Source organism: Nicotiana tomentosiformis, chromosome 12 (assembly GCF_000390325.3).
Source record: "Nicotiana tomentosiformis chromosome 12, ASM39032v3, whole genome shotgun sequence".
Classification (NCBI taxonomy): Eukaryota; Viridiplantae; Streptophyta; class Magnoliopsida; order Solanales; family Solanaceae; genus Nicotiana; species Nicotiana tomentosiformis.
In genome coordinates, this window is record NC_090823.1 from 1,888,779 (window position 1) to 1,907,698 (window position 18,920).

At 36.1% G+C, this 18,920-nt stretch overlaps 1 protein-coding gene across 5 annotated transcripts; it reads left to right on the forward strand.

Moving 5' to 3' along the window:
- Nucleotides 1–11,412: 11,412 nt before the first annotated feature.
- On the forward strand, nucleotides 11,413–18,562 carry LOC104111098 (mitochondrial inner membrane protein OXA1). Of its 5 annotated transcripts, none has more exons than XM_009620701.4 (10): nucleotides 11,413–11,551; nucleotides 12,186–12,677; nucleotides 13,594–13,684; nucleotides 15,008–15,055; nucleotides 15,810–15,868; nucleotides 16,048–16,123; nucleotides 16,221–16,352; nucleotides 16,500–16,607; nucleotides 17,658–17,712; nucleotides 17,825–18,562. In XM_009620701.4, the coding sequence occupies exons 2-10, from the start codon at nucleotides 12,199–12,201 to the stop codon at nucleotides 18,115–18,117; spliced, it is 1,341 nt and encodes a 446-aa protein (XP_009618996.1). In that variant the 5' UTR covers nucleotides 11,413–11,551; nucleotides 12,186–12,198; the 3' UTR covers nucleotides 18,118–18,562. The 5 variants fall into 5 exon arrangements, with proteins under 5 accessions (XP_009618996.1, XP_009618997.1, XP_009618999.1 ...); XM_009620702.4 differs by having other exon boundaries at nucleotides 11,460–11,551; nucleotides 12,193–12,677; XM_009620704.4 differs by having other exon boundaries at nucleotides 11,545–11,647.
- The last annotated feature ends 358 nt before the right edge of the window (nucleotides 18,563–18,920 follow it).

Sequence of the window (18,920 nt, forward strand, 5' to 3'; positions counted from 1 at the left end):
CGTTGCGGCGTGCAACCCGATCCAAACGACATACCCGTGGCAGCGTGCCACCCGATTCGCACAAAAGAATCTATAAGAAAATACTCACCGAGCTAGAATGCTCATTACTACAAAATATTCGAATATCGGACACAAGTAGGCTCAGTGCATAATATCATCCATGGAAGGACCGACAACGCCATATGCTACAAAATTCAAGCACGACTAAGGTGCGATATATGATCTTAATCTCGAGAGCCATCCGGCTCACATGGCACCATCGCTACGCGGAACCTCAACACATAAGAAATTTATCAAGCTATTTCGCAACTCACATGGCACAATATAGTATTATATGAAATAATCGACGATGAAACGACATCCAACATCCGAATACTCTTCCATAAGGAGCGTTTATGCTGAAATAAACACATCCGGCATGATATAGAGCCCATATTCATATTCAAATCCATCCACAGACCTCAAGCCGATTCTGATCGCATCGTACTAGGCTAATAACCTTTCAAGGATCCATAATAACCCCTTTTCCCATAACACACAAGAACAATCATCATAACCGAAACAAACTTCCACAGTCCACAACCGAATAAACCGAGCGCCCTTCAATCATAAATTCTCGAATCAATGATATTACCACAATCTTCATACTTGATTTCAATATTCACTCAATCAAGTAACTACATGTCACTCTTATACAATCTTTCCGTGAGACACACTCCCACGACCTTCCGCACCAGGTAACAAGTCTGCACATCTATGCTACCGGTTACACTAATGTTGTAAAGCATATCAAGAATCCACAAATCAATACACAAGGTCTCTTACACCTGACATCGATCTTAGGTGATGCCGAAAACAATACCATCTTGCTTTAAACATCTAAATCTATTTTCCTGCTCATTCGAGCTCATGACATCCTTGTCAACACCGAACCGAAATCTTGAATCCTCAACTTTCGAATCCCATGCTACTTAATGCACTTAATTACGCCAATGCGAAGGAGTACAAGAATTCCATCATAACTCCCGAACCACTAATAAGGTAAATACTTCATCATATAGAAACCTTATACTTAACTTATTTCAGGACCATTGCAATACGCAACTGGATCCTCATATCCGCAGAAACATACAGGCCACAAGTAGTGGTCTAAATCACCATAACTCTTCTGGGATCCCTCTACACATAACATGCCCTAATACTTGAATTCCTCCAAATAAAATCAATTATGGCGGCCGTCAAGCCTCGCACGTACCGCCACAAATCACATGCATAATTCAATGCGCTGAAGGAATTAATCATTGTGACCATCATGCCAATTCAACCACTATTAGTCGATCCGTCTTTTCTCAATTTATTCTCAACTTGCCTTAGAAATAATAATAAATTCATTCATTATATCACGAACTCAAATCCGCACTCATCCTGAGTGACCTTATTTCATGAGATCTCGTTATTTCAAAATCCACAAATCATCTCATACCCCTCCTTGTGCGCTCCTTTTCATCTTCAACTGGTACACCCATTCTGATACTTCTTTTATGAATCCGAAGTTATTTTCTTTCGTTTCTCAAATGCTACACCACAACTTGAAGATAACGTAGAGTACTCCAAGCCCCGTTTCATAATATGTTGCAAAAGCTCGATACTCAACCATACTATGGACTCGAGATCCTTAGACACCGCACTTTAAATTTTTGAACCCGCTAAGACTGTTATTGAGAGTCACTTATTCTGACTTGTTCCCAAACATGATCAACTCCAAGGCCCTGCTAGCACGTGGACACTTTCTCAAGGAAACACCCGACTGTCTCACTTTCCCTGTGCATTACATCTACACGAAGCATAAACGTTGAGTCTTCCAAAAATATGAATATGAATTGATAAGGCTAAATATGGCACACATTGCCCAAATCCTTTGCTCAGATTACCACTGGTGTTTTCTTTCCTTAGTTGCAATGACCCACCAATACACCGATAACCAGGAACCTCACAAATAGACAACCATGCAATCCAATTGTAGATGGTGCGACTCTCCCACTTAGCTTGAAGCTACAATTACATAGCTCTGGAACCCACCAAGATTCTTTCTTCATCTCGACATGATCATGCATACGCAACTTGCCAAATTTCTCGAAATCCTTCTATTAACCTTTAATAAACACTTCGAACCACTAGCCACATTTAAATATTAAATCTATTACCGGGTAGCCAGTAGAATTCTTAGCAGAAGCTTTTTCAATACCACACAACCGCTAACTTGCTCACAGGAGATAACCCACATGTGAAAATTACATACCAACATATTCCAATGCCACTGCACTGGGTGCAAATACTACTAAATCAGTAGATCATCCTAAGTCCGAGCTCATTCACCAACTGCACTAGTCCATTCACTCCTCATGAACATCAACTAAAGTTGCGACAATACATTTCAATCCAAAGTCATGTTGTATCCCTCTTCATATCAAGCAACTCCCTCTTATTGTATCCAATCTTCCTAAATATAGCAGCTAATATTACAACTTAAGTCCGTAGACCTAGTCACTGTCCATCCTAAATCCCAAATCACTTCAAACTTTCCTCAAGCCATGTAGTTATCCTACAACGTAACTCATATTCTACCTTGCCACTCTTCTTTAAGCAACTACTTGACTTTTGTTTCTTACACTTGGCCTCCTAGGAACTTAACCACCACAAGACACTTTTCACATGTCCTTCCTCATCCTTTGCTGCCTAGTTGTTGCCTTAACTAAAAATCCATCTCTGTAGCACTTGAACCAATAGCTCGTTACCAGCTTTAAACCTTTATGACGATCATCCTTCTCGAGACATCAATACTAGGAACGCTGCTTCGATCCTGAATCACTACACACCGCGATCTCTAACGACTGCTTCCCCTATACCAATTCATAACACCCCGTCGTGAAGGCGAGTTGAAGAAAACCATAACACCGGCGAACCTTAACGCATTTTACAAGGCGATGACACCACATCAAAATTGAGAATTCTACCACACTCGAAAATATCAAGCTTCGTTACTCCATCAACCCCAAAACTGAACATTCATAGTCCGATTGCCTTTTCTCCGCTGGAATTAAAATATGGAACCTATGAATCATGTACTGAGAAAACCTTCTTTCAAGTCGTTTACTGCCCTGACACATAGACGGGCATTTTACCATTTCATAAACACTGTGCGATAACAACGCACGAATCGTCATAACAATCAATGCCAAATCTCAAAATCTTAGGTAGTACCGATACTTAATGTGAAATGACAGAGCGGCCTTTCGCAAGGCGACGACAATAGCCCAATTAGTTACACAAGGAGACGCATCTTGTACTACATCTGTAGTATCATTAAAAATTTCCTCGATCCCCAATTTATAACAAGAGCTTCACGTCGCATAAGATTGAGTAGGAAGGAAATGAAGGCATAAGCCTCAAAAGAATCAAATCGCACGATGAGGAATAAAAAAGGGAGTTCCTAACAGCCCTATAGCCTCTCGAAGATAAGTACAAACGTCTCCGTACCGATCCACAAGACTCTACTAGACTTGCTCATGACTCGTGAGACCTAAGTGAACCTAGTGCTCTGATACCGTGTTGTCACGACCCAAAATCCATAAAGGCCATGATGGCGCCGGACACTGCTGTCAGACAAGCCAGCAATAAATACTAAATAAATTCTCATTTTAATATTTTTGAAGTCATAGTTGTTCCCCTCAATTAAATAACAGAAGATAAAATTTACAAAATGCGTAATAATATCTTTAAAAATTTCCAATACAGTGCACCCATAATCATCCCAAAATCCGGTATCACAAGTACACGAGTATTTACTAGGGAATTAAAAATAAAATACAGTATCTGTCCAGAATACAAATTAGACAGGAAAATATAATATTTCTGAAGGAGACTGTGTTGGCTGCGCATCGTAATACAAAATTCAGCTCACATATGTCCCCACAATTATTAACCACACCTCTGTGCCCACAAGGCCACTAGACAAATATGTACCTGCACAATAAAATGTGCAGCAAGTGCAACATGAGTACGTAAATAACATGTACCCAGTAAGTATCAAGCCTAATCTCGAAGTGGTACAGACGAGATGGCCGACTTTGACAACACTCACTAAGGGTCAATAATAATAAATGGAATAAATTATAATTATTCAAGTCAGCATGATTCAAAGAATTTACAATAATTTATTTAACCAGCAGAAATAATTAAATTCCTTCAAATGCAACAATTCTCAATGTATTAATTAAATTCCTTCAAATCAAATAATTTCCAATTTATAAATTTGTCTCATTTACTTGAATAACAAATAATTCCTTAACAAGCAGGAATAACAATTTTTCCATATTCCAAAGATCTTCAATTTATCAATTAGCTTTGCAAACTGAAATAAACCATCAAAGTGTCGTGTAATTATGATTATTAAGCACGATTTCTGCCGAGGTCGTACGGCCCGATCCAGAGTTTCGTGTACACTGCCGAGGGACGAGCGACACGATCCATAGATGCATCTATTGTGCCCAGGCGTTCGGTCTGATCCACAAGAAAGGAGGACATTTTCTTAGGTACCTCCGGAATGAGAGTATTTATTTCAAGATTGATTCGAGAAGATAAACAATTTATTTCAACAATTAATTAATCTAAATAAAAATTAAGCATATAAAAATTTCATCTTGTAATACCTTTCATAACAATTCACAATATATACATCGAATAATTTAATTAATAAAGAATACAATTTACATAAGTAATTCATGCTTTGAGTCCTAAACTACCCATACTTTAGCATTAATAGTAGCTACGCATGAACTCTCATCACCTCGTGCGTACGTAGCCCCGCAATTAGCAACAATTATTTAATTTAATCCCTATGGGGTATTTCACCCCTCACAAGATTAGACAAGAGACTTACCTTGTCTCAATGCCCACTTCCGATCACGATGTCGTGTAAAAATCCCAATTCGGTGCCGAAAATCCGAAACTATCCAAAAGTTATATGAAATAATTAATACATGTTAAATAAGTTAAAATTTATCTATTAAATAAATTATCCTATCCAAAATGGTAAAATTCCTAAAATTCATCCCGGGCCCACATGCCCGAAGTTCGGATATTTTTGGAGGGAATCGTTACCCATACTCTCAAGAACTCAAATATACCATTTCCATCCAATCCCATAGTAATTTTCGTGGTTAAAATCTAAAAATACCAATTTTTAAGTTTTTCTTCAAAACCCCAAATTTCTACTAATGTCCATGAATTTTCACGCCTAAATTCGTATATAAACCAAGTATTTAACTTGCAATAGGTAGGAATCACTTACCTTGACATAAATGATAAAAATGGAGCTCCAAAATCGCTCCTAGGTCGGCTCCCATGGAGGAAATGAGCCAAATCCATTTTTTCAAACTTAAACACTTCCCAGGCGACCCTTCATCGCGTTCGCGAGACCCCCATCGCGTTCGCGATGAACAAAATTCTGAGAAGCCATTTTCAAACTCTTCTGAGACAGCCCCTAGTATAATGGTCATAACGTTTTGTACAAAACTCCAAATCACAAATGGGTTGACTTTCTTGAAACTAGACATCAAGGGCTATAAATGCATATGTTGACCATATCCCAATTTCTTATATATTTTGAGATATAAGCTGTCAAAGTCAGACATGTGAAATACAAATTTCTTCATCTTTCCGGACAACCTATAGTGTACTAGCCATAACTTTTTGTACGGCAAATCCATATGCTAAACGGTTTACTTTTCTGAAAACTAGACACAAAGGGCTACAGTTTTTATTTTTGGATCATCTCCAAATTCCTTATAGATTGTGAGATATGAGCCTCCGAAGTCAGACCTATGGAACAAAGATTGTTTTCGCGAATGCTAGCATCTCTTCGCGAACGCGAAGAACAAAATCCTAGAAGCCAAATCCTTCTTCGCGAACGAGAGAGGATCCTCGCGAACGCAAAGAACAACACCAGACACCAGCATCAGCTATTGCAAAACAGTCCGAAATGATCCGAAACCACCCCGAAATACACCTGAGGCCCCCGGGACCCCGTCCAATCATACCAACTAGTCCCATAACATAACACAAACTTGCTCGAGGCCTCAAATCACATCAAACAACATCGAAATCATAAATCGCACCCCAATTCAAGATTAATGAACTTTAGAACTTCAAGCTTCTACATTCGATTCTGGAACCTATCAAATCACATCCGTTTGACCTCAAATTTTGCACACAAGTCATATTCGATATTACAGACCTACTCCAACTTCCGGAATCGGAATCCGACCCCGATATCAAAAAGTCCACTTCGGGTCAAAACTTCTCAAAAATCTTCAAATTTCTAGCTTTAGCCAAATGACTTCAAAATGACCTACGGACCTCCGAATCCACTTCTGGATGCGCTTCCAATTCCAGAATCACCATACGGAGCTATTCCCATACTCGGAATCCCAAACGGATATCGATAACCTTGAAATGCACTTCAACCCAAATTTATGAAATTCTTCCAAAATGCTAACTTCCACAATAGGTGCCGAAACACTCACGGGTTATCCAAAACCCGATACGGATATACGCTCAAATCCGAAATCATCTTACAAACTTGTTAGAACCTTCAAATCTCGATTCCGATATCGTTTACTCAAAATCCAACTTTAGTCAATTCTTCCAACTTAAAACTTTTGAAATGAGAATTTTCTTTCCAAATCAACTCCGAACTTCCGAAATTTCAATTCCGACCACGCGTGCAAGTCATAATACCTGAAGTGAAGCTACTCGTGGTCTCAAAATACTGAACGACGCGCTGGGGCTCAAAATGACTAGTCGGGTCATTACACTAGGATAGCCAGAACAAGAATAATACTAAAGTTATCGGTATGGAAAGGCCGGATGCTATATTACCTACTAACCTTTTGATAACAACAAGGTCGGGGATCCAAACTAGAGTAAGAATTTGAGAATCAAATGCGAAAGCAATAATAATAAGGAATTGAACAACTAGAAATAAAGTGTAGAAAATAAAGGATATGGGAAAATTCAAGGAAAGAATTCCAAGACCTTCAAAGAACGCAAGTTCTATAGCCTTGACAAGATCCAAGCAACAATGTTTTAATTTATTTACGAAATCAAACGCCTTTACTTAAAAATAAATCAAAATAATAGATTCAGATCTTGACCCCTTTACGAGTAACTCGAGACAACAATTAATAACTCGTATTAATCGCCTTCTAAGAATACCACGAAGTAATCAATGATATCACAATAAATAAGTTATCTTACTACCTTGAACTAAAAACTAGTAAAGGTTGAAAGATAAATCTCAAAGCATAAGTAACAAAGGTTCAAAAGAACTCTCAAAGTATAATAGTCTTAATTAATAATGAAGTCCTTAATGAGTGAGAAGAACTCCTTATTTTTAGAAGTAAAAGTCCTTAAAATTAGGTAGGGGTTGTTAAGGTGTAACAAAAGTTATCAAAATTAGGTAGGGGGCTGCTAAGGGGTAACAAAAGTCATCAAAATTAGGTAGGGTGGTTGTTAAGAAATAAGAAAAGTCACAAAATTAGGTAGGGGCGGCCAAATACCTTTGGGACAGATTTGGCCTTAAAACTACTAGTTTGGGCCATTGATTTGGACTCCAATTGGGCTCCTTTTGAAACACTCAATTTTGGACTTCTTTTAAGCTCATTTTGACCCCTTTTGGTGGACTTCAAGGGCTGATTTAGTGACCCAATCTTCCTCCTCTTAGACATCAATTTGGGCCACCAAATAATTGTAAAACTTGGACAATTCATCTCCTTTGGGCTTGAGCTCTTCCTCTACAATTAAAAACTTCTTTATTCTCCATTGAAGTCCAACAACTCTTTAGCTTGAGATCTCGTAAATGACTTTCTTGGAGCTTCCAAAACTCTATGTGTCCTTGATGCTATCACCTAGCCAATTCACATCCTTTATCCTTAACCTCTTCCTCCCAATTAACAACTTCTTTATTTGCACTTGAAGTCTAATGGCCTTGTTTTGCAACTCTTTAGCTTGACATCTTGTTAAAGGCCATCTTTGAGATTCTAAAGTTTCGTCCTTGTCCTTAAATAGAGTTGAGCTTCCTAGGATGCTATCACCTTCTACCCTAATCATTGACTTTCACAACCTTCTATTAAGGATCATGTCCGCAATAAGCTGAAGATGCGTTATATCATGTCTAATCACCTCTACCCAATATTTCTTAGGCCTTCCTCTACCCCTCATGAAACCCATCATGTACAACCTCTCACACCTACTTATTGGGGCATCCAAGCATATCCTCTTATATGCTCGTACCATCTCATCCCACTTCCTGCATCTTCTCCTCCACAGAGGCCACCCTCACCTTGTCCTAAATATCTTCATTCCTGACCTTGTCTCTCCTAGTACACCCACGCATCCATCTCAAAATCCTTATTTTCGCTACTTTCATCCTCTAGATATGCGATTTCTTAGCTGGCTAATACTATACCCCATATAATAAAGTCGGCCCAATCACCACTATGTAGAACTTGCTTTTAAGTCTTGATGGTACCTTTTTATCATATAAAACACCAGAAGCAAGCCATCATTTTATCCAACCTACTCCAATACGGTGTGTGAGATCCTCATCAATTTTTCGGTTACCTTGGTTTCCATATCCAAGATACTTGAAACTACCCCTCTGGGGATGACTTATGAATCAAGCCTTACTTCCATATGTCCTCATGAGTAACGCCATTGAACTTGCATTCCATGTAATCAGTTTTAGTCCTGCTCAACGTGAACCCTTTAATTTTTAGGGTTTGTCTCCAAACCTCTAGCATAAAGTTAACTTTGTCTCTCCTCTCGTCAATCAGGACTATGTCATCAACAACTAACATGCACCATGACACCTCCCCCTTGATGTGCCACGTCAATACATCCGTCACCAGGGCGAACAAGAAATGGCTAAGAACTAAACCCTGGTGCAACCCCATCACGACCAGAAAGTATCTCGAGTCACTTTTCACAGCCCTAAACCTTGTCTTTGCTCTATTGTACATTTCCTTAATCGTGATTTATAAGTCCCAAATGCGATTTACTTGTTTTCTATATTTTCTTTCTACCACTTTAGACTTTCGTATTAGTTACATATAAAATCTTCGATAGTAAATGATATAAAAAAAGTTCTTCTCGAATGGTAACTCCTTATTTATCAACGATTATCAATTTCTCTAATAAATGTAGAAATTCATTGTTGCTCTTTATTAGCTAAATATAAATTTTCCAATCGAAAATGACTTAACAAAAAGTATTTCTCATCGAATTGTAACTCCTTATATAATTAAAAATTGTTGCTCTTTGATAAATATAGAAATCCAAGTGTGCTTAATATTGTTTTATCGATTGAATTTTTCTAGGCCTTTTTTTTTTTGGTTTTCCACCCGGTGTCCGGTATTCACATTGGGGCCGGATTCGCGCGAGGAAATCACACATTGGAGGGTAAAGCGCTCCCTAACAAAGGCGACTCCATACTCAGGGACTCAAATCCGAGACCTCTGGTTAGCCCTTTAATAAATTATGTGTTATGCTACATTGAGCAATAACTGAATACTATGTATGCGAAATTTTTCTGTTTTTTAAAGGTCATTATCTATTCAAGAATTATAAATGAAGAGCTCAAATTTTGAGAAAAAAATTATATGTAACTAATAATGAAGCTGGTTATTTTCTTCCAATTGGATTGTTTAGTTTGAAACTTATAAGTAACCGGTTATATGTAACAAAATATTAATAGGCGAATAACCAGTTATATGTAACAATATAGGTTACATATTTAAATTGTAACTGGTTGCAGCTTAGCATTTCTACGATTAAACTTATTGCATTGTACCTTATTATACCTCTTTCAGAAAATGAAATTGATATTTATAATTATACATTATTATGAACAAAAACTTGGCACCAAAATAATTGAGCAAGAAACTCATGTATGTACTAATGTATCCTAGATAATGTATGAGTTTATATACGTTTTATTCAGATGGTATTAAAATTACATATTTAGATCATTTAAAAATCCCTATAATTTAGGGTGTGTTTGGTATGAAGGAAAATATATTTCGGAAATATTTTTCAATTTTCTCATGTTTGATTAGCTTAAATGTTTTGGAAAATATTTTTCTCCAAGTGGAAGAAAATGTTTTCACAATCAAGAGAAGGAAAACATTTTTCAAAGCTCTTTTCAATCTTCCTCACTCTATTCCCCATCCCTACCAACCCACCCTCACACCCCAACCTACTCACCCCCACCCTCACCCCAACCCACCCTCCACCCCTACCCACCTCCAACCCCACACCCTTACCCTCGACCCCCCACCACCACCCTTAATAGAAAAAATATTAAAGGTACTTTCTTTTCATGTTGTGGATTGAGTATTTTTTTTTTCTATTTTAACAAAATGAATATTTTCTTTTCATGACGTAAAAAATAGTATTTTCTTTCACTTCAATAAAAAAAGTACTTTCTTTTTATGATGTAGAAAAAGTATTTTCTTTCATTTCAATAAAATGAGTATTTTTTTTCATGATGTAGAAAAAGTATTTTCTTTCATTTCAACAAAATGAATATTTTCTTTTTATGATGTAGAAAAAGTATTTTGTTTTGTTTTAACAAAATATAGTCAAAAGCATTTTCTTTCATTTCAACAAAATGAGTATTTTCTTTTCATGATGTAGAAAAATTATTTTCTTCCGTTTCAACAAAATGTAATTAAAATTATTTTTTTTCATTTCAACAAAATGTAGTAAAGACGTGTTTTTTTTATTTCAACAAAATGAGTATTTTCTTTTCATGATGAAGAAAAAGTATTTTATTTCATTTCAACAAATGAATACTTTTTCATATTATAGAAAGATTATTTTTATTTTATTTCAACAAGAAAAAAAGTATTTTCTCTTTAATCATAGAGCACAAATTTCAATGTTTTTATGTGAAAAAGTATATCAGAATATTAATTCCTTTGGATTTATGTAAAAATTGAAGAATAATTAAATTTTTGAAGAAAAATAGAGTCGTGGAAACGTTGAGTAATTGTTGCGGGGGTTGGGGGGTTGGGGGGGGGGGGACAGGAAACATGGGAATTGGAGGAGGGTGGGAGAGGAAAGTAGCATAGAAAATTATTTTCCTAAAAAATAATTTCTACTATCTAACTAAATATTAGAAAATATTTTCCGAAAAAAGTTTTTCATTCACCAATCAAACATGGGAATTAAGTGATAACACAATTCATTTTCCAAGGAAAACATTTTCCTTCGTACCAAACACACCCTTAAAGTGTTTGATTTTGTAATGAAGGGTGTGTGAGTATAATTGAGTTATATTACAGGGGTGTTTAGTGTAATATTTATAAAAAGATAGTTTACGCCAGGGCTAGTTTTGTATTATCACTTCTACTGGCTGACACCATCTTGCTCCTAAAACCCCCAAAAAACCGAAAAACCCTGCCCATTTTAGCAGTTCCTGTAATTAACTGTAAGCTGTTATTCTCTATGTTTTGAATTGTCAATAGAAATAATTGGGATCTGAAATTATATTTTTGAATATTTCTTTCATATTCTTCAATTTTAGGTATTTTCTCTGTATCATAGTTACTGAATGATTATAGAGTTTTAATCCTTTCTGGTGTTTGATTTACTAACTTGTTCAGCAAAAAAATTGAATATTTTTTTAAGACAATATATAGATATACATATATGCTGGATCCGCCTATGTCTTTATTAGATATTTTCTGTGCATCATATTTGCTGAATGATCGAAGGGAGCCTTGGCGGAACTGGTACAGTTATGACATGTGACCAGGAGGTCACAGTTCGATTCGTGTAAACAGCCTCTGGCAGAAATGCAGTGTAAGACTGCATACAATAGACTCTTGTGGTCCGGCCCTTTCCCGACCCGTGCACACCGGTAGTTTAGTACATCACGGCTGCCCTTTATAGTTGAATGATTATAAAGATTCAATTTTTTTTCTTATTTTTTGTGAATGTGGTGTCTGAGCCAGCACAAATATCGGGTAACTCTAACACCCACTTGGGAAGAATTATGAAGGTTTAATCTTTGGTGTTTGATGTACTAATTTGTGCAGCTATAAATTTCATTTTTTTTGAAGGAAGCAGATTCAAATGGCTTATAGAAGGAACTTAACAACAAGAGCTAAGTTTCTTTATCAGCAACAAAGAGTTATTACTCCAGCATTTTGTTACCCACATGATGATGATAAAAAAACTCAAGAACCCATTTGTAAAAATCCAAGATTTTCCACTTTTTTACAACCCCATTATGTGAAAAGTGGAATTAACAGTTTAAATGGGCCCAAAAGCCCATTTCAAGATCGAAGATTTCGCCCTTCACAACACATGATTTGTATGAGTTTGGGCTCAATGTTCACTAGGAATATGTCTAGTAGTGTTAGTGGCGGTGGAACAGAGAAGATAGAGTACATAAGTGAAGTTGCTGAGCTGGCAGATAAGGCTGTCGAGGTTGTAACTTCTCAAGTTCCAGCAGTGAATGAGGTGGCAGTTGCTGCTGCTGAGTCGTATTTGCCCGTGCAGGCGTTGCAGTACTTGATTGATTATGTTCATATTTTTACTGGATTTGATTGGTAAGATTAATTTTTATTTCTATTTGGATAATATTGGCATGAGATGATTTTGAATGGAGTAACATGCTCAGTGGGGATTTATATAGCCGACCATAACATGTTTGGGACTGAGTAGTAGTAGTAGTTGTTGTTGTTGATTGGTAAGAATAGCATGATATATTGCTTGTTGTTTCAATTGATGTAGTAGTAAAAAGGAAAGAGTTTGGTATAGTTATTCCTCTTTGGATAAATTTTAGGCAGGGGCGGATGTAGAGTGTAAGTTATGGGTAGCTTTGGCTCGATCTTATATATGTGTTATAAAATTGATTAAAGAAGTAGAAATAATTGATTTCGATCCTAGTAAATCAAATAATTTCTGGTATTGAATCCCAAACTCGAAACTGTTATGTTCAAATCCTTGATCTGTCTCTGAATTTTTAGGTGAGAAAGAGAGGGATAATATAGTTTATGAATCTTTTTACTTGTATTTCATATATAAAAGTATGTGCATGTGTGTTTAGTGTAATAAAACGTTGGGGTTTAATTTGAGACGATATTTTGAATTTATAGTATGTCATGTTGATTGATTTGGTTTTTGGACATTTATTAATCGGGAGATGGACATATGTTTGCTGGAACTCTTACTATAGAACTGTTTAATTCTAAACGCTTGAAGGCATTGCATATATTGAAGTTTTTTCTTTTCTTTTTGTAACTTTTGATGTGTTTTTAATTTCGGTTTCGAGAGATTTGCTCCTAAGAATTTTGACAGATATAGGAAATGTTTCTTCTGAAATACTTAGGAAACCTTAACATTCATAGTTTGTTTCTCTCTTTTGGTTGTGCCGTTGTAATGTAACATTCGCGAGTTACAATCAACTTGTGCTTTATATTGTCACGAAATGACTGACCACTTCATTTTGGAAATATATTTCAGGTGGGCATCAATAATTGCTACAACTATTATTATTCGATGTATAACCCTTCCATTAATGATTAATCAGCTCAAAGCCACTTCAAAATTGGCGGTAAGTTTCTAATGGATCTTAACGTTACTGTCATGGTCATATAAAATGCACTGGTCTTTATCAGACAGATAGCTCAGGTGTGCATGTACATGAGTTGTTTCATAAACCTACTTGCTCGAGCTTGACTTGGATTTAGCTTATAGCTTAACCAACTCATGATAACACTATAACAGCGCTCAGGCTCGACTTGATCACTATTATCTTTGCTTGTTACTTGTTCAAGTCAGCTAGAAAGTACAAAATTCGTGGTAAACAGGTTCTGTTCGACATACATATGCTGTACAAAATGAAAATTTTGTCTTCGCAAAGTCTAGGGAGAAGGTGGTTATGCTGTTTTGTTTGTCTCAAGCAGACAGTGACAACTGATTTCTTTTCTCGTAGCCCTAACTATATCAACTTCTTCACCAGCTTAAAAAAAAAATACAGTAATATTTTAGTACGCAGAGTTGCTATATAAATTCTTAATCTTTGAATGTCTTTGGTCTTTGTTAAAGTGTATTGACATTTTCCAGAATTGTACTGGATGTGCTTGATATCTTAATCTGATGTACAATAATTTTAGAAATTGTGTTGAAAATGTACTGAGCAATCATGTTGTAGCCTTATAGGTCAAGCTCAAATTAATTGCCCCAAGATTAAGTCGATTATAAACTACAAAGCTTGATGTAGGTTCTCTACTTTCTATTATATTGTTTTGTATATGGTATTTGTCCCAAATCAAATAATATTATTACTTTATCAAAAAATATACCAACTAGAAAGTTTAACTCAAGTTAAGTCAGCTCAGGCCAAGCATTTTATTTCTTAAAAAAAAGGCAATCTGGTGCACGAAGCATCTCGTGTACACGCAAGGTCCGGGAAGGCCGCACCCCAAGAGCCAAGAAAGCAAGAAAGTGTAATGTAGGCAGCCAGCATCACTTCCTGATTCTAGGGTTCGAAACTGTTCAGGCGTTTCATTCAACTTTTATTGAAGTTTGACTATTTTTACTGGTTGTCTACTTGCCACAACCCTTATCCTTAAATTGATGTGAGACCCGCTATGCGAAGTTCACTTAGGCAGACGCGGAGCTTTCTGTAAACTTTTAGATACTATTCGAAAATGTTGAAGTAACCAAACCATTTGCTCATCAGAATCTAGTCCCTCGTTCTGCATCTCTTACACAAGCCCAATGCAAAAAAGAAAAGAATTATAGTTGTTTCCCGTTAATTTATAGTCTATCTTTGCTAATTTTGGGTTTCTTCACAATTCATCCTTTTTCTTTTCTTCGTTTTTTGGTGAAAATTCACAAATCATCCATTTATTAACATGCATGTCTTTTGCAGCTTGTGAAGCCAAAGTTGGATGCGATTAACCAAGAGATGCAAGATAGGGTAAGTTTGATATGATTGTCTTCCGATCGCCATTGACATACATTATTTGGTCTTGTTGTACTGATTACTCCCTCCGGTCCACAATAAGTGACCAATTTGCTTTGGGCACACCCATTAAGGAAATACAAAATTCTAGACAAAAATAGTTAGTGTGACTAAACTACCCTTAATTAAATGTTGCAACATAGTTAATGTGAGGAGTAAAAGACTTTTTAGGGATACGTACTTAAGGGTAATTTTGGAAAAACAAATTGAATTTTTTCTTGATTATATAAATGGACACTTATTTTGAACCAAAATAAAAATGCAAATTGGTCACTTATTGTGGACCGGAGGGAGTATTACACATTGCCATTCTGTTTTAGTACAAGATTCTTATACTCGAACCCTCTGTATTATCATCTCTAATTACTAGTTCCAAATAGATTATATATCTATCTAACTTAGCCAATATATCAACGCGTTCCATACTCTTTGTGACCAATGGTGGCGCCATAATTTTCAATAAGGGGTGTTAAAAAAAAAGAAAAAATTAAATACACGGAAAAGCCAAGGTGATTCAACATATAGTATATATATGCATGAAACAAAATCTTTTACCTAGCAATACAGTGCAATTTTCCAGCGAAGGTGTGTCAGCTGCACCCCTGGAGCCACTGTTTGTGACAAACTATATAAAACTCCCATGATATTTTTCCTTCTAATTAAGCTAGTCTGCTAGAATTACCTAGTTAAACTTCTTACCTTTTACTAGGGTATGGCTCCGGCAGCTGTCGCTGAAGGTCAACAAAAAATGAAAGCAGCAATGAATGAGTAAGCAACTTCTCATTAAATCATATGTATGACTTGTTTGGAGAAGAACTAAAATGCAAATCCATAGTTTCATTGGAGTCCTTAATTATCTTATGTATGCTCGACATATAATTGGCCTCATAATTGACTGAAATGTTTCGACATGATGGATGTCTTTTCAATCTATGACATTCTTGCAGATATGGAGTTTCACCCTTCACTCCCTTAAAAGGAATTCTAATACAAGGGCCAATCTTTGTCAGTTTCTTTATGGCTGTAAGTTTATCCACTTTCTGCTATCTATAATGTCCTTTTTTTCTCTCTCCCTTCCATATTCATTACTAAAAAGTTAAATTTATCGCCTAAAATTCAGATTTCAAACATGGTGGAAAAAGTCCCTTCTTTCAAACAGGGGGGAGTGCTTTGGTTTACTGATCTAACTACTCCAGATAGTATGTACATCTTCCCTGTTTTGACTGCATTGACATTCTGGATAACGGTGGAGGTGAGTTGTGCTTTTGTTCATTTCGGTGTATTATTTTGTGGTGCCCCTTTTTCTATTCTCTAACAAATCCTGTTGTCTCTGTCTAGATATCTTTACACCAATACAATTTCTGACCCTTTTTGTTAACCAGAGTTTGTTCTTTCTCAGTGCAATGCGCAAGAAGGGTTGGAAGGAAATGCTCATGCTAAAACTATAAAAAATGTCTCACGAGCCTTTGCTGCTTTAACTATCCCATTTACTGCTGGTTTTCCTAAGGTACATAATCCAAACCAACTCATGCATAATGATTTATCATGTATTTATCCATTCCTATTACGCTAGTGAAGAATATGAGGTAGAACTTTTGTACATCAGAAGTACATGATGTGCTTTCGCTTCAAATTGGCGTTGTGTCTGACTGTTATCAGAGGTAGATCCATGATTTGAACTTTATGGGTTCAAATTTAGAATTCTACCACATCGCGTACTGGGTTCAAAGTTTATTTTTGCACTTATTTAGCTGGATTTTTAACACATATACAAGGCCTATACCGAAGTTACTAGGTTCAGATGAACCCGTAGCTTTTTCATTGGCTCCGCCCCTTGTTGTTATCTTCTTCTTTTTTCCGGGTTTCCTGATTGAGTACATGCATTATCTGTTGGTTTTTTTGATTGTTAAGGATATCCTTAAACATTCCTTTCATAACTTGACCTACATTATAGGTCAAGTTATAAGCATTCTTAACTTCTTAATTGCTCAAAGATAACTTCACTATATTTACCTTACACAAGGTATTAGAATATGGGATTGGTGCACCCAAAGGTTCTACCTTTATCGGCTGGCTCTCTCTTCTAGTGGTACTAAATGATCGTATCATAAGCGTTTTGCATGTCAAAAGTCATAATCGAGACACAACTAATTTATTATGGGTGTCTATCATGTTTAACACAATTGTTGTTCGTGTTGGACCATGTGAACCCAGAGGCGGAGCTAGGATTTTAACTTTATGGATTCTGAATTGTGGAACGACAACTTCAATTGCTAATAACTGGGTTCTAAATTTACTATTTGTACATATTTAATGAATTTCTTAACACAAATGCACTGTTTGACCAAAAACTACTAGGTTCAGCCGAACCCGTAGCCGCACTTCTAGCTCCGTGCCTCCACCCTTGTGTGAACCTATGGTTAACCTTTATGTGCTATGTAATGCTTGTAAATGCTATGTGCTTGTGTTCGGAGTTGATTTGAGTTCTTGCCTTCTTGGTTGGTTATTCTTTCATTGGTTATAGTGATATGTCGATCATTGTTTTTTTTTTTTCCAGGCAGTATTCTGTTATTGGATGACCTCAAATCTTTTTTCACTCTCCTACGGATTAGGTTAGTATTATGATTCATTTCCTGCACAAGCATACATGTCTTGCAATTTTTAGTTGTTGAAATTGTCGTTAACATGTTTCACTTTTCATCTTGTGTCTTCTTTGTGTGCCAGTGATTAAAAATCCTGCAGTTAAGAAGTTACTTCGCATTCCTATAATACCTGTCAGTCCTCCATCTGAACAAAAACCGGGACTCTCATTTTTCGATACTCTCAAGAAATTTGCTGCAGCGCAAGAGCACTTAGTGGCACAAAAGCACGCTCAATCATCATTTCCCCAGGCATCAAAACCCACAAGTCAAGGTCTATCATCATCATCATCGTCGTCGTCTTCTGTTCTTGGTAAAAGGATCGAAAGTTTAGAGAAACAAGTAAAAAGAAGAAAGAACAACAAGAAGAGACGTTGAACGTTGTTGATTGAAGGAGAAAAATTGGTCTAGCAAATTGATAATTATAGGTTATTATTAGTTGCGCATATACACCATTGAAATCTATGTTGCTCAGACTTTCCAAAAGTGCTGTTGCACCCGTGTCGGATCTTCAAAAAATACCAACAACATTTTTGAAGAGTTCGAGCAACATAGATTGAAATAATTGGGGCAGAAGCTCATTTTTCACTAGTTATGTTTCTTGAGAATTATAGGGTAGGGGAGCGAGTAGTGTGTAATTTTTTTTAAAGTACTTCATAGAGATGTAATATTTTTTGTTTTGTTTCATTTTTCATACGAATATAGGCATTTGAGAAAAGATTATAGTCTAAGAAATTTTGTAACGATGACCAGAATACTGCAGCACTAGATGTCATCAGTAGTTTGCTGTAATTAGCAAATCAATTTTGACTTGCAACCACAAGTTTTAATTCTTCTTTATTAATCTGGTTGAAAGTTGTTTATGTTATTCAATTTGTTCCTCGCAGATTGCAACTAGAAAGACAATCGTCTTGCTTATTTGCTTGATCATTGGTAACGATTGATGTGAATTCAAGTGTTTTGAAATAAAATTTATATATTTGAAAATAACCAAAGAAAAAAAAAAAATCATAAGTTGCAATATAAATTAATAATTTAAAATACTTCTTCCGTCCAAGTTTACTTGTTCATTATACTAAAAATAAATATCCACTTTTACTTGTTCAATTTAGAAAACTAATGAATAATTTATCATATTATACCTATTTTTACCCTTATCGTTTTTCAATATTTTGGATTTA